The sequence below is a fragment of the Octopus sinensis genome, linkage group LG2, assembly GCF_006345805.1.
Source record: "Octopus sinensis linkage group LG2, ASM634580v1, whole genome shotgun sequence".
Taxonomy (NCBI): Eukaryota; Metazoa; Mollusca; class Cephalopoda; order Octopoda; family Octopodidae; genus Octopus; species Octopus sinensis.
The window spans coordinates 176,389,312-176,406,811 of NC_042998.1; the positions used below are offsets into that span (position 1 = coordinate 176,389,312).

A 17,500-nucleotide genomic window follows, 5' to 3' on the forward strand; every position below is an offset into this window, starting at 1 on the left:
ATGTATGTATGTATGTATGTATGTATGTATGTATGTATGTATGTATGTATGTATGTGTGTATGTACGTATGTATATGTGCGAGCGTGTATGTGTTTATGTGTGTAACAGGAGATGGAAACTGCGGAAAGGAAAGGAAGAAGGAAACGAAGAAACGAGGTAATACATACAGATTAAAATGTGTTATTATTCTGCTCTAAATAGTTGGCTATAATAATATCTATTGACACACACACTCTTGAAGACTATAGAATTATTCTTTAGCCTAAGTCTACAGAAAAAAAAAATCTGGTAACTTTCAGCTGCAATTGTAATAGAGATTTTATACACATCGTTATCATAAGTGGTTAAGATAAATACTTATCTTGTAATTTCAGTGACTTCTGTATGTGTGTATATTCACGTATGTATTCGTGTGTGTCTGTCTTTCTGTCTGTCTGTCTGTCTGTCTGTCTGTCTGTCTGTCTGTCTGTCTGTATGTATGTATGTATGTATGTATGTATGTATGTATGTGTATCTATTTATATCTGTCTCTATCTTTTTACATTTGAATTTTCCCATAAATGGGGAGCTGATTTCTAAAAACAAGCAAAGCTTCATTGCTGGAATTTAGATACAACATTGAAAAGTTATATTTTGAATGTCAGAAAAATGGCTTACATATTTTCACAGTTCGCTCTACAGTTTTCAGAATACAAACTAGATGTTTACTTTCTGGAAAGCCGACTTCTCTAGTTTAATCTTTACCTTAGTAATTAAAGATACAAATTTAAATGTAAATTTATAATCTAGGCCAAACCGTTATAGTGTGCTTGTATGTATGCATGTCATTGTTCAGTTTTATTTCAAGAATTCTTGCCAATATAGAAAGAACCGCTTTCTAACCTAGATACAAGGCTCCTTCATTGCAATTTCAACATCAATAATAGTGTATTTTTGTATGTATGTATGTATGTATGTATGTATGTATGCCATTTGTGAGATTTCTCATGAGTGCTACTGGTAACATGGAATCTAGTACAACCTGTTACATGGTCGGGTTGTCGCCGTCTCAACCTGTACTCCCATTAGGCTTTATATATATATTAATTTCAGATCTTTTTTAAATAAACCATGTAACAGGTTGTACTAGATTCCATGTTACCAGTAGCACTCAAGAGAAATCTCACAAATGGCATATATACATACATGCGCAAACATACATACATACATACATACATACATACATACATACATACATACATTCACTAAATTTCTTCCTATGTTCCACAAATGTTGCTTGTTGGCGTGGTTGCTTCGCAGTAAAATGATTTAATTCTGGATGCAGACCGTCCCAATATGATTTCAGTCGGTTCATAGAACCAACAGCGGGCTTTTTTTTTCGCTCTTGTATGTCTCTTCTATGTTTTTTTAATTATTATAAATCTTCCACTGAGGAGGGAGCCGGTTTCCAACAAAGATACAAGGCTTCATCTTTGGGATGTAGTTAACACAGACAAATTCACATTTGGAACTTGAGAAAATTCTTGCATATTTTTACTGTTCCACTCACAGATATGACTTGCAATGTACGAATCAGCCGGTCTTCTTTTTATTTTTGATTATTTGAAATCTTCTAGTAAAGAAGGAGCTGATTTTAACAATGATACAAGGGTCCATCATTGGAATATAGATAACAAAATCAAATTCACATTTTAAACTTTAGAAAAGTTTTGTACACATTAAGCGTTTCGCTCACAGATTTTATTCTATAAAGATTTTATTCGTAATATGCGTGTTAACTTGTTAATTTCTTTTCCAGCAAACCTTATTTCCTAGATGCATGTATGTATGTATGTATACATGCACGCATGCACTCATGCATGTATGTTTGTATGTATGAACATAGGTAGGTAGGAAGGTAGGTAGGAAGGTAGGTAAGTAGGTAGATAGGTAGGTAGGTAGGTTTGTAGGTAGGTAGGTATGTAGGTAGGTAGGTAGGTGTGACATAGGTAGTAGAGCAGGGAAAGAAGAAAAAAAACTAGCTTTAAGTGCTTCTCGGAAGAACTTGACAATTCCCTCGTAGTTACTCTTGAAATATTAAAAAGATATTTCATTGTCTTATGTTAATGTCGCGTATCCACCATTAGTGATGGACTATAGAAGGATTGTAAAGGGTACGAACTAGTCGTTTCTTTACAAAATTATCGCCCTATTCAATACGGTTATGTTACAGTTATATTAGAGCTGATCTTCATTCGGAGCATTTTTAAAAAATAAAATCAAGAGAAGATTACTAGTTTGTTTTGCACACATGTTTTATTTACTCAAACATTTGTTTTATTATTTTATTATTACTATATACACCAATCATTATAATTTTAATAAAATCATTATTCTTATTTCTTTACTACCCACAAGGGGCTAAACACAAAGAGGACAAACAAGGACAGACAAACGGATTAAGTCGATTACATCGACCCCAGTGCGTAACAGGTACTTAATTTATCGGCCCCGAAAGGATGAAAAGCAAAGTCGACCTCGGCGGAATTTGAACTTAGAACGCAACGGCAGACAAAATACGGCTACGCATTTCGCCCGGCGTGCTAACGTTTCTGCCAGCTCGCCGCCTTTAAAATCATTATTCTTAATGTTTGAAAAGAACCCGTTATTATTTGCATTATCACGTTCCAGAAGATAGGTCCTTTAGATTCGATATGTCACATTCTTGGAAATGATGTCAGTTAGTTCCTCGTGGTCTTCTATAACGGAAGTTAAGCCAAGTATGGAAATAGCAGTGGTATTTTGAATAGTATAAGTATTGTCTTGGTGCTAGGATAAAAGATATCGAAAAAAATTGTATACACACATACACACGTATTGCTGTGAACGTCAGATTCGTTTGAATGTATGCTTTTGAGTGATTCAGCGGATAAAACCTTCGTGATGTTTTAGTAACTGCTGCAGGAACCTTTCCAAATATCTCCAGAAGGCTCAGATTGTACAAAAATAGAAAATCAAAACTGCTGACTTCCTTCTTAAACTATAACAAAAATTGCATTACAGCTTAACAGTTTCCTATAATCCCCAAAGCCCTAGAGTGTGTCGTGCAGAAAACCATAAGGAATTAATGTCATTCTTGTCATTACGATTAAAACGTATTGGAAAATATTTGCTTTATGTCTGAAAGGAAACCATTTAGAAACATCGGTAGGTTAGATGTTGGAAAAATAGGACATTATGTGTACTCTTGTGAGGTCAAAAGAATAATATAGACGACAATCTCCATACTATCGCCGGTGAACAATATGGATTACGTATAAGTTCTCCATCAGTTTCGGTTCTTGTTCGGAAAAATTATTTATGCTAGTAATATTTAAGTTACGGACGTAACTTCAAATAAAATTTCATCATAAGAATAAGTTAAATTATATCAATGGGAAAAGCGATTATTTCGATCATTTTGGTGGAACACCGTTAAGAAAAACAAGAATAAAAATTATTTTAAAAAATCATAAATTTAATTTAATCGTGGCAGATATTTAGTTATAACGATATACTGGTAAAATTTAAGAAATTATTGTTTGAAGATTAAGCCATGAATAGTAATAGCAGTGGTATAAATGTCACTATTGTTTACTCTCATTGTGAATCCCAAAATATTTGATTAACCATAGTGGAAACCCAATTTAAGGATAAAACAGTTAACCATCAAGGGACAACATCTTAACCTGACATATTCCACCCGCATTATAAAGAAAACCCCCGTCAAAACTATTGTAATCAGATGAAAAAGACATTGGTATGTTGGAATTTTCCAATATGAACATATTTTATAGCAAACCTCTGAAGAGTGGTGGGGAATGTTTTATCAATGTAGCAAATCCAAGAGAAGCGAAAGTACATTCAGTGTTTTATATTCAGAATACAATAATCTGGGTACACACAGGCACATAACCTCGGGGCGAATAAAGTTCAATAACATTCTAAAATTTGAAGCAAGATTTCAAATAGAGAAGTTAGAGATAATAATATTACAGTTCAGGCCAGTACATGGTCTGATAATGATAGATTAGTATACTGTTTAGAGATGCGACACTTAATCATGAATTAGCCAGTAAATTTAAGAGAATCTTCCGAAAATTTAATCTTGGAAATTTTGTAGAAATTTTTAAAAAATAAGACCAGTAAATCTATTAAATCGATTATCTCTAAGCCCTACCCTTTTCACAAATACACCTGTGAAAATGGCTACAAAATATGTGCCACAAATCCACATATCAACTGTATGGTTGGAAATACTATAAACCGTATACACTGTCTCGACGAAACATGTTTTAACCTCCCATAGAAGAAACAGATCTACTTTCATTTCTTTCCAACATGGTCTAGATAAGAACAATGGTTCAGTCAAGAGACTCCGTATACATATCATATTTCCCCTTAGAACTTGATTTCCAGCAGTAGCTGTAAGGTAAGTTACACCGATAGAACTATTCTCTTTTCGTAACATGATTGTTAAGAGTATTAACTGTTGAGTGTTAAGTCTCTCCCACCGAGTATGAATTGTCTTAAATGTTAGTGTAAAGTTTCTTAACCGCTAAGTGTCTTAAATATTGATTGTTAAGTATCTTACCAACTGAATGAGAATTGTCTCGATTTTCGGATGCTAAAAGTGTTACCTACAGAAATAACGTAGTGTTAATGATTAAATACGATTCTTCGTCCATTTCCCTGGTTCCCTATTAATTCAGCCCTATGCGATTCGCATTGTACCCATATCATGTATTACTAACTGCACAAAATATATTATAAATGCATACTAACGATCCCTACTTTCCATGCTCTGCATGATATGAATAGTAACCATTAACTTTTCTGATTAATGGCAAAAACACAAAATATATCAATTTTATTATTTTCTAAGATATGGCTGGTAAGTAACAAAAAAAAAATGTTATTAATGTTTCGCTGTAATTAGTTGCAGCCCTTTGCACTCGAATTGTTGCATATATTGGCTGTTTTATCCTCAGGGATACAGCAGATGAGAAATTATTTTTTTCATTTGTAATTTATTGAAATAGAATATGAAAAATGAAGATATAGGAAATTACTATCCTTTGTGTGATGCTATTGTACAATATTGCTTGACAAGATCTCTTGATTATAGAAAGTTCATTAAATCTCTACATACAGTTTCAAATTTCATATATATTGATACCTGAATGTGCAGCCACTTTCTCTCGAATTACACTTGTTAACCGGGTCATCATGTAAAGAAAAACTCATCAACGGAAACGTGCATTATGTTTGTGATGACAGCTAATAAATTGTAATTGTTGGTGAAGGCTTCCATTAATAAAGGACTGAACTCCTGTTATCCGTTTTGCTGCTACTCTCTCACTGGATACAGCAACATAATTCTTCGAAAATACACCCTCTTCATTCCATCTAACGTACTTACAATAAGTGCAAAAACATCTTCGATGTCTGAAGTCCAACAACGTAACCAGTCTTGGCAGTGTTCTTCTCATTTACTCCATACAGTGAGCTATAGACCTAGCTTTACCATCGACAGACTCCTCATGATCTCTCCCTTCTTCTACAATAAAGTATTTCACTCATTCAGGAATATGTTTCATTCCCAAGCAGAACAACATGTCTTACACAGCTAACTACCAGCCTTTCATTTAGAGTCTTAAAAGATGTGTGAATAATTGCAAACATCTCGTTACTTTTCCATAGTGTATCTAGGACAATATTTTAATGTTTCACCTTAAATTAGACATTAAAGTGTAGCTTGAAGCAGATACGCTTGCTATTTCTCGCAGATCGAGCGACCACACAAAATTCTCTTTGTTTGCTGACCTTTATTGCACATTTTTAATGCTAAAAATCGCTATATATTGATAATCTAAGCAGTAGTATTAAACCGAGAATTTAGAGATCCAGCTTATCTCCTTTACTAAACGAGGGATAATATTCATGGCTAACATTATTTTATATTTTCTTTTCTGTTTTCTTCAGGAACGTCGATATCGTGATTTTATAGGAGCACTCCCCGAATGTCTGGCTTGGAATATTCTAAGGTTTCTGACAGTTAAAGAATTAGCTATTGTTTGCCAGGTAAAAAAAGACTTTATTATTTTAAAACTGTAGAGATTTAAAAAAAAAAAAAAGTTCAGCTCATGTGTTATGTAGTGGATTGTGTAGGAAGAGGTTGGTAGTTGCTTTTTAAATTAGTGATCATACAGATGATACGATAGAAGTATTCTGAATCTGGAACGTCACAATCCAATTTTCACAATGTACGGCCTTGTAAAAAAATAATTCATTCTTGCATGAAACCCAATGATTTCTGTATAAAGAAGAGAAACTCTTAATTATTTACATTCGACGGATATTTGTCCTCATCTTGTTTGTTGTTAACACAACGTTTCGGCTGATATACCCTCCAGCCTTCTTCAGCTGTCTTGGAGGAAATTTCGAACCTGGGTTTTCATTCCTAAGGTATTTTCCTAAGGTATACAGGAGCACACACATCACGCCAGCTGCTCAATTGGCAAAGATTCACACATTATGGCGGTGCAGTTACAAGCCATTAATGTAGTTTCTTATCTTTGCCTCTGCTGTTCCTAAACTGACTAATTGCACATCACCTCAGTCAATCCTGATCAATGTGCCTATATCTCCACTTACCTCCTTAATGTGCCGCACCCTTTAATATCACATCAAACATTTTCCATAATCATTCATCCGTAGAAGTATTAAATTCATTATGAAATAACAATATCATCAATGTCGAACGCCTTATTGGAATTATTTTATTTTACGTCTTTGGATTCATCTGGGAAGAACATTCTTTGATTATGGTCTTTGCATGTCTCTCGAGACCAGCGAAACTGATGCATATAACGTTGCTCTTGAACAGCACAAGATGAAGGTTGCATGAAGAGGCATGTACTTCGAAAGAATCTGGTGTTTGAGAAGAAAGGTCTAGGAGTAGTGGTTAGTGTAGAGCTTAGGAGGAGGGTTGGAAGTGATGTAGGTGACAAAAGGCGGAGAGCTAAATAAGTTGTATCTGAGGGGAGGGGAAGAATGCTTGCCTTCTCCAAGCAGTAGTGGCCATTGTAGTAGTAGTAGAGAGGGCAGAGAGTGAATATAGTATTAATGAAAATTAGTAGGGTGTCTTTTATTGGATGCTGTCCATGGTGCCTGTGCGTGTAGCTAGAGTACCGTTTGAAAGAGTAGAATATATAGCTGTAGTTTAGTTCCAGAGCAACTCGAATCAAGTAAACATATAATCAAATATGTTCCAAAGGATGAACATCCCGTCAGTTTCTCGGCCACATGATTAAATTATTCAATTGGGTTAAATTATCCAATATGTCCTCCACCAATTTGAGGTAGATTTCGCTAATGTTTCCAGTACGTCGAACCATCGTAAATAGGCCCCCTCACAGTAGGAGTGATACCAACAAATTAATTTTGGAAAGAAGAGCAGTAAATAGGAAGTATGATGCACCCTTTTCTAAGGAGTGGGAAGATCAGGCTGTTGTTTGGAGTGTGAAAGACTTTTCGGGACATACGATGCATAAAAGTAGTGTTATTTTTCTGATGGTTGTTTTACAGCTTTGCATTGCTTGTGTTACTTTCATTATGTCGGATGTCTTCCTCCAAGTACCGGCGGTAATAAACTTGTTCTGTACAGCTGAAGACAGTTTGCAATTGAAATACTTGTCTCATGAGGACCAGTGATGAAGCTTATTTGCTACTGAATGTAGGTTAGAACTAGGGGAACTCCGATTAGTTACGTAATTAACACGAAATATAAGAGGATTGGACGGAAATTAATAGTTAAAGAGCCTCGAGGATACGGTTTAGAGATTAGAAATAAGTCCAATATATATTGTGAGACAGTGTGTTGCTTGGGAATTTCTCAGATGAAAATACTGAACTGGTGGAAAGTGTAAAAGTCAACTCGAGTCTACTGTAGAAGACAATTGCCCCAAAATGCCGCGGAATGGGACTAAAACTCGAGACCACATGATTGCAAAGCGATCGTCTTAGCCGCCCAGACATGCCTGCGCTTATGGTAAGACTGTTTTGTTAAAAAGGAATAATCGATCGAACCAATTCCAGTACAGGCCTGATAAATACTTTTTCACTCTTGAGAGACAAAAAAAATATATATATTATGGCAATGCGAGTGAGGCAAAAACGAAATAACATGGCGCTGCCAATAACTACCAGACAAAGATGCAGAAATTATGTCTAAAATTATGTTTCTAATAATCCAATATTTTGGAAAAGAAAAGCAGCACCCTTTTCAGGTAGCGTGAGATAAGTTCTTGGAGTTAGTTCATAGCCAGTTCGATCTGTCTTTTGATAGAAAATTGCTTTACGTATCATTTTATCGTTTATCAGTTTTACATTTTCTAAAACCCGAAATACTGGAATATTAAAAGCAGAACTTTAGATATTTTTATATCTTTGTCATTTGTTGGCAACTCAATATTATATTCCGTTTTACTCCTCGTTCGTATTGGCATAAAGTTTCATTAAAACTCCCCATTGTTCTTACATATCGCAATGCTTCAAATAAATTTTCAGATACAAATAAATATATAAATGAAATGCCGTTTTTCCATTCGAGGAGGGCCAGCTGTCAAATCGCTTATCTCCAATTTCGTATGTTATAACACATTCTTCTGTGACAACTTTGTTTCAAACATAAAACCGGAAGCTGACTACCGTAATACAGAGAAGCTAAACGTGTATGACTATGTATCAGTCAATAACGAAGGATTACCGTTAATTGTTGAATCCACCGATGTCCTCTTTCACCGGACTACATCTGTTCTCTATCAAATTTAAACAGAGCTGTGAAGAAGAGTAGCTGACAGTACTTGATATTGCTGACTGTTGTTGGTGGCAGCGCTTTTGTCATTTTGTCTGGAGGCGTAAATACAATCAGTTCATTAACGGAGGCAGTGGAATCTATATTTTCTTTCATTATTATTTTTATTATTATTATTTTGCAGCATACATGCATTTTTGAGAAAGAATGTATACTTACTTCAGGTATTATTATTTTCAATTAACTTTTTAATTAATGATGCTAGAATATATAAGGGTGAGTAGAAAAAAGCAAATGTGTGTATGTGTCTACGTGTATATATTTGTACATACACACACATATATATATATATGCTTAGACACGGATGTACACGCACAAACACATGCACACACATCTACGCACTCACATACTCACACTTACGTACGCACACACACATACATGCTTACGCATACGCACGTGCGCACAAATATTAATCGATAACCGTATGTCTGACAAAATATATTTTGTTTTGCCCGAGGGCTTCCAAGTGGTTTGACAATATTCTTTTGAACATGTCAGTTCCGTTAATATATGTGTGTGTGTGTATGCGTAAGTATATATATATATATTATATATATATATATATATATATATATATATATATAGAGAGAGAGAGAGAGAGAGAGAGAGAGATCAAAATAAGCGACTAGGATATCCAGAGGTAATGCAGTACGATCGTTTCATGCAAATCCATTTAATTGAACAATGTAATTATTACATCAATTTAATATGTAGAACAATCTCTTGGAGATTTTAGGTATAATTATACTAATGTGTCCATCTGTTCTAATTTAATTTAATTTAATTTAATTTACTTCTAAGTCTTTGTGCATCCGAAGATTGCTCTACATTTTAAATTGTTGTAATGATCGTACTGCATAAATACCCATAAATACGTAAATATATGTATGTGTGCGAATGTGTGTATAAGTGTGCATGTGTATGCATGTATATATGTGTATACATGCATGTATGTATGTGTGTGTGAATGTATGTATGTATGTATGTATGCATGCAAGTATGTGTATGTATGTATGTATGTATGTATGTATGTATATATGCATGCAAGTGTGTGTGTGTATGTGTGTATGCATGTACGTATGTATGTATGTACGCACGTATGTATGTATGTATGTATGTATGTATGTATGTATGTATGTATGTATGTATGTATGTATGTATGTATGTATGTATGTGGATGTGTAGATGGGCGGATGGATAGATGGATGGATATTTGGAAGGACTGAATACCAGTTGGCTAGCTAAACAGATGGGAGAATTCCCAAGTTTTAAAAAGAAAAATAAACCGCTTTAACAACATTACAATTAGAACGTTACTTTTTGTGTTTACTTTGTCTATAATACATCCTTCGGAGAATATATTCTAGATGAAATAACGAAACATCCAGATGAGAGCAAAGGGATGAGGAATTTTCAAGCCGAGACTACAGCACGGAGGAGACAGCGACTATGGAGAGAATAGGATTCCGTGTGCGTTTGAAATACGAAATCTGCAAGTAACACGATCAGAATATTCTCTCAGATAGGAATGTGGGCAGAGAATGAAGAAAGCGGCATTGACATTGGACAGATATCCAGACGTAAAAAATAAAAAAAAATTGAAGAACATGAAAAAAAAAATAGGGAGAGAGAGAAAGAAAAAAAATTTATGAACTGTAGTTGGCAGTAAAGTGGGTTGTTAAGGCAAAAGTTGTCATGAGTGCTTGGAAATGGAAGGCAAATGGTTGAATATGCTGGCTGCCAGACAATCTTTTAGGAGGGGAAAAAAAAAGAAACCTAATATAAAAGAGGAAAAACAAGAGGAAGCATGGAAAAATATATCAGTTTGAGTGTATGCAAGCGTATAATTTTAATTATATGAATATTGATACATACATGCAATCATACATGTATATATATATATATATATATATATATATATATATATATATACATACATACATATATATGTATGCTTACACATACATATTGTTAGAGTGAGTGAGAAAGAGAGAGAGAAGGAAAGAGAGAGAGGAGAGAGAGAAATATAATGAGAGAAACTGAGAGAACTGGATATATATGCTTATACATGTTATGTTTGGAATATAATGTATATATATATATATATATATATGGATATAAATCTATATATATGTATATATACGTAATCGTATGAGTATTTGTGAAATTATATTACATATGTGTGTGCGTGGGTGTGTGTATTCCTATGCATACATACAGACAGACATCTATAAATGTATTAGATGTATGTATGTGAGGAGTAAATGACAACAATAGAAAAAAAGGAAGAAAATATTTCCAAAATACTCACGCGAAAGACCTATCACTGATTCTGATGGATGATAAAAGGTGGCGAGTGCTTGTGCTTTTGTATGCTTATGCGCCTACGTGAATGTGCATATCCTGTCTTTCTGTCTATCTATCTATCTATCTATCTATCTGTCTGTCTGTCTGTCTATCTATCTATCTATCTATCTATCTATCTATCTATCTATCTATCTATCTATCTATCTATCTATCTATCTATCTATCTATCTATATCTATTTATCTGTCTGTCTGTCTATCTATCTATCTATCTATCTATCTCTCTATCTATCTATCTATCTATCTTTCTATCTATGCCATTATCGGATTGTCTGATGATGGCTTAGTTGGCTGAAACTTGGAACCTCCAATATTATTCTTGTTAAAGAATAATACATATATATATATATATGTGTGTGTGTGTGTGTGTGTGTGTGTGTGTGTGTGTGTGTGTGTGTGTGTGTATGTGTGTGTGTGTTTATGTGTATGTGTGTATAGATAGATAGCTAGAGAGAGAGTGAGGAACAAGGAGGAGCGAAGGAGAGAGAGATGATGTGTGTCTGCAAGCATGTATGTATAGATTGAAGTGGTGTACAAATTTTATATATTAAAAAACGGGAGGTAGTCAGAGTTTTGGATAAAAATGATTTATTTTGCGCCTTCATCGCTCTTGAAAGATGTATAACGAATGATGTATTTATAGAAAACACACCTTTTATAAATATGTGAGTTTGAATTGGGAAGTGGATTGTTCTGTGATATATTGAAATTATATATGTGTGTATATATGTGTATGAATATATCTGTAAGTATGTATATGTGGTGAATTTTTGAAGGCTTGGTGAAAGAGAAAAGGAAAAATAAAGACAGGAAGAAAGCAGAACGAAAGAAAGAAGGGAAGCTAGAAGGAAAGAAAAAAGAAAGAAAACGAAAAGTGACTTTATCTGAGATGGTTAAAAGCCAAAAAGTCAAATTTCTTTAACTCAATGTACTTTTGGTTAGGTATGACGTTACCCAGATGTAGAAAATAAAATTTACCAAATTCCTATTAGCAACATGGAATCCAAAACCAAGGGCAACTTAATGGGGAAAAAGATTGTTCTCTCTATCTGGTGGGATTGCAAAGGAGTAATTCACTTTGGATTGTTACTACCTAATGCAACAATCAATGCACAAGTCTACTGTCCGCAATTAGAGCGTTTGAACCAAGCTTTGAAGGAAAAAAGACCTACTTTAGTGAATCGAAATGGAGTGATGTTTCATCAGAACAATGCGCGACCCCACACTGCAAAGATCACATCACAGAAGATCGAAGAGCTTGGTTGGGAAAAAGTTCCTCATCCACCTTATCCTCCCGACGTTGCTCCTTTAGACTACCATTTGTTTCGTAGTTTACAGAATCATTTGGGGAATATAACTTTCGCAAGCGAGGTGGACGTTGAAACTGACATTTCAGAGTTCTTAGCTATGAAACCAAAAGAGTTTCACATTGATGGGATTAAAAAGCTTGTAAGTAGATGGAAGGAAATCATAGATAATCAGGGAAAGTACATTGATGATTAAATTTCAATTAAATATAACATTTGATCACTTGTTTTATTTATTCAAAATTCGTACAAAACTTATGGGATGACCTGATACATCCATATGTTATATGCATATATACATACACACAGACAGACACACACACACACATATATATATATATAATTTATTTAAAGGACACAATATATGTCTTTAAGTGCTACTAATAGTTTCATATATTGAGAAATATCTCAAACATATACATCATGTACAAATCACATATAATTACGAACTAAAAAATTGAATAAGAGAAGAAACGCGAAAAACTTGAGAACGTAGCATATTGAAAACGCGGAAGGTTAAAAAAACGGAAAACGAAAAAGTAAAGACTAGAATGTAAAAAGTAAATGGTAAAAGTGTTTTATCCTCCTTAGACCTTAAATTATAAGGCTGGAAAGATATCAACAAGTTAATCAGAAAGTGTATCAGTTTGACGCTCAGGAAAATGAATGTCTTTTACGTTTCGAGACTAAGCTCTTCAACAGAAAGGAATAAAAAATTTTTTTTAAATAAACAGAGAGAGAGAGAATGAAAACAAGCTTGTAGATTTCAGCGGTCCAACATGTAAATATATGTGTGTGTTTGATGTGTGTGTGTACCATCTATGAGCTTGGTTTTGTCTACAAATTGCTGAAAATGGCGCACTAGTTTGGGTATTCATTCTCACGCTGAGTGAAAAAGAACAGTATGATCTAACGAAGGACTTGTTTATAACAGTTATCCGAAGAAGCGCACCTTACACCTTTGATGAATGAAAGTGATTACACAAGATGTTAATTATATTATCTCACCAATGCACTACGAGTGCAGAAATGTGTCGAAAAAGTTGTAGTGGAAAGCGGTGATTTTGCAGAATCGTTAACACGCGGGGCGAAATGCTTAGCGGCATTTCGTCTGCCGTTACGATCTGACTTCAAATTCCACCAAGGTCGACTTTGCCTTTCATCTTTTCGGGGTCAATAAATTAAGTACCAGTTACGCACTGGGGTCGATATAATCGACTTAATCCGTCTGTTTGTCCTTGTTTGTTCTCTCTGTGTTTAGCCCCTTGTGGGTAGTAAAGAAATAGGTATTTTATCTGCCGTTACGTTCTGAGTTCAAATTCCGCCGAGGTCGATTTTGCCTTTCATCCTTTCGGGGTTGATAAATTAAGTACCAGTTACGCACTGGGGTTGATAAATCGACTTAATCCGTCTGTCTGTCCTTGTTTGTCCTCTCTGTGTTTAGCCCCTTGTGGGTAGTAAAGAAATAGGTATTTTGTCTGCCGTTACGTTCTGAGTTCAAATTCCGCCGAGGTCGACTTTGCCTTTCATCCTTTCGGGGTCGATTAAATAAGTACCAGTTACACACTGGGGTCGATATAATCGACTTAATCTGTTTGTCTGTCATTGTTTGTCCTCTCTATGCTTAGCCCCTTCTGGGTAGTAAAGAAATAGGTATTTCGTCTGTCTTTACGTCAGGGTCGAATTTGCCTTTCATCCTTTCGGGGTCGATAAATTAAGTATCAGTTGCGTACTATGGTCGATCTAATCGACTGACCTCCTTCCAAAAATTTCGGGCCTTGTCCCTAGAGTAGAAAAGGAAAAGTTGTAGTGGTTTTTAAATAAAGAGTGCCGTTCAAATTATCTATCTATCTATCTATCTATCTATCTATCTATCTATCTATCTATCTATCTATCTATCTATCCTGTGTATTGCATGACAATAAGAAAGAGGAGGAATAGGATGAGAAGAGGAGGAGAAGACGAAGAAGAAGAAGATGATGATGATGATGATGATGATGCTGCTGCTGCTGATGATGATGATGATGATGATGATGATGATGATGATGATGATGATGATGATGATGGTGACGACGATGATGATGCTGAGATGGAGATGTGTTGTGACATGTGTGATCAATTGTAAGATCAGGTTATGCAGTGTGTGTGTGTGCTTGTGTTTGTATGTGTTTTTGCGTGTCTGTGTGTGCGCGTGCGTGTCCGCGTGCGTATGTGCGTGTGTGCTTGGAGAGGGCGTATCTGTGATATGGATTATCTGTTCCTCTTTTCCTTCTTATAAATGTGTGTTGTGTGTGCCTGTATTTCTATTTGTGTGTATGTGTGTGCGGATGTGATAGTGTAGGTGTGTAGGTGTGCATGTATGTTTGTGTATGAGAATGCGTGGGCGTGCATAGATGGGAATGCGTGGGTGTGTTTGTATGTTTGCGTGTGTGTGTGTTGGAAGGTATAAAGGTATGAAGAGGTATAGATGGAACTCAGCAAAAGGAAGTAAAGATGGAGACATGGGGGAACGGTGGAGGGGCGACAGGAAATGTGTGAATGAAAAGAATGTGGGTAGTTGGCAGGGAATGGGGCGGTGAAGGGGGGTATATCATTTCAATTGTTAAGGGCACTGATGATAAGAACCGTACCACCGACACCACCACCACAAAAAACATCGGCACCCCCACTGGTGCCAGCAGCACCAGCACCAGTACCACCACCACAACTACCACTAGTACCACTAGCAGCAACAACACCACCACCGTCACAGCAACCATCTCTACTACTACTACTACTACTACTACTACTACTACTACTACTACTACTACTACTACTACTACTGCTGCTGCTGTAACTACTACTACTACTACTACTACTACTACTACTACTGCTGTAATTACTACTACTACTACTACTACTACTACTACTACTACTACTATTAAAATCACCGAAACTGTTATCAGTAATATCTAACACTAACACCTTAATCCTGTTGTAGTGTAACAAAGCAAACCACCTCGACCTTTACTACCATCATCACTACCCCCACTAACATATCTACGACTACTTCTTCTGCAACTTCTACCATATAAGAATACCGTCACCACCACCGTCACCACCACTCTTACTCCCGCAACAGGGATTACTACTGCAACAACACCATGAACCATTACAACTGCTATCACTATAGTAACACACATGGCACAACCACCTCCACCACGCTAGACACTACCACCACTACATACACCAGAACCATAGTAACAACCACCGCCACCACCACCACCACCACAACAACAACAATAATAGCAAAACAACAGCGACAACAACCAGCATCACAATCAGCTCCACCACTACCACCACCACCACCACACCAAACAACACCAACACCACCATCACAACAACTAAACCTACATCAGCTCAAGAACCAAACAATACCAACATCACAACAATCAATAGCTCCAATACCACCGTCAACATCAGCAAAGTACCTCGTCCTTTTCGAAGGGATGGTGACAGCTTGAGCGTTGATGTTTTACACCTGGTCAATTTGATCCCTCAGCTGTATGATCTAAAGGATCAAGCTGACGTATACGCTCCTTTGTGCGGCAGTCATCCCGAGAAACGAATATTGCCAACGGCATCTTTACCCTCGTGACCTACTCTGACCAATAAAAGCCGACTTTATCTACGGATCACGAGAGGATCACCAGAGACTAGAGGTTGGATTTCCATCTATGAAAACACATCAGAACAATCACGAAATGTGTAGATTTCTATGCTTTGTTTTAAGTATGTATTCTCATGCTTATATTTGTATGTTTAGACATGCACATATATACTTAAATGGTAAACTTCTGGAAAGTTTTACAAATTTTTACAGTTGCAGTGATGGCTTGGGCCTGTAGTCTTCGAATCAGCTTTCTCTTTTTTGGGTTTGAGAAGCCCACTTTCTCATCCTAGAGCTTTCTAATATATCCATGCATGGTCTTCTGCTCATCCTTTCGCCTGATGATACGTTGCGGTAAAATCTTGCGAATCTTTGGGTGTGTATTTAAGGTTATCAGACAAGGAGTGTTGCTCAGGGAGCTGCTTTCCAAGTCTCATGATATCTATATCGTGTATGCAAACTTGATCAAGGGATGCACTTCGACACTGGGTGGTTAGAAAATGTTGCCGAAGAGATATATGACATTCAAAAGCAGTATAGGAATCGATGTTCAGCCTCTGCTTCCTTGTTTTCGTATAACGAAGAGGCGATTTACGTCGCTGTTGATGTGAAAATTGTTGGTGCTGGTCAGTAACTTCGGAGTTTTCATATCAATGGTTCGGGTCTCATCAAACGTCCAATCATGTAGCCCAAATTTTGATATGAGTACTGGTACCGCAAACACATTGTAGGCCACTTTTTATAGAATGCAGTGAGTTCTGAGGTCCATATTTTCCTTATCTGGCTGTAATATTCTTTAGTGACACGTATCTTCTTATGGATACCATCGTATGAGGTTTTCATCCATCCCTAGATACCTATAACATTCCTCATCAGATATAGGGGAAACAGTTAATTCATTGATAGACATGTTAGTCTGTTTTATAGTTTTCTCTCTTTTCATAACTGTATAGCAGCATTTATTCTGACCAAATTCCAACCCTATATCCTTTGAGAATGTTGTAACCAGGTCAAGGCTTTTTTTCATCTCATGCGAATTCTGGGCATACAGTTTCAAGGCATCCACAAAGAAGTAGTATGTAATTTCAGTATTTCTGTTTCCCTGTGAACCAGTGAGATATGTGTTCCTCAGTTGTGTTGTTGGTGTTGTCATATCCAGTCATGTAATAATTCATTGCATGGTAAAATCAAGTTTCAGTTGAAATTTTCTACGGTCGTAAATAAAAGGCTCTCTCAGTTAATTCATCTGAAGGTTAACCAGTTATTTAGCAGGTCTAATAGT

At 35.9% G+C, this 17,500-nt stretch overlaps 1 protein-coding gene across 1 annotated transcript in view; it reads left to right on the forward strand.

The window, feature by feature from the left end:
* The window catches only part of LOC118762219 (F-box/WD repeat-containing protein 7-like), a 281,314-nt gene that overhangs the window by 47,650 nt on the left and 216,164 nt on the right, over window positions 1-17,500 (forward strand). Inside the window, exon 4 of the mRNA XM_036500763.1 lies at window positions 6,005-6,103. Coding sequence (XP_036356656.1) covers window positions 6,005-6,103 — 99 coding nt within the window. The remainder of the gene's footprint in view (window positions 1-6,004; window positions 6,104-17,500) is intronic.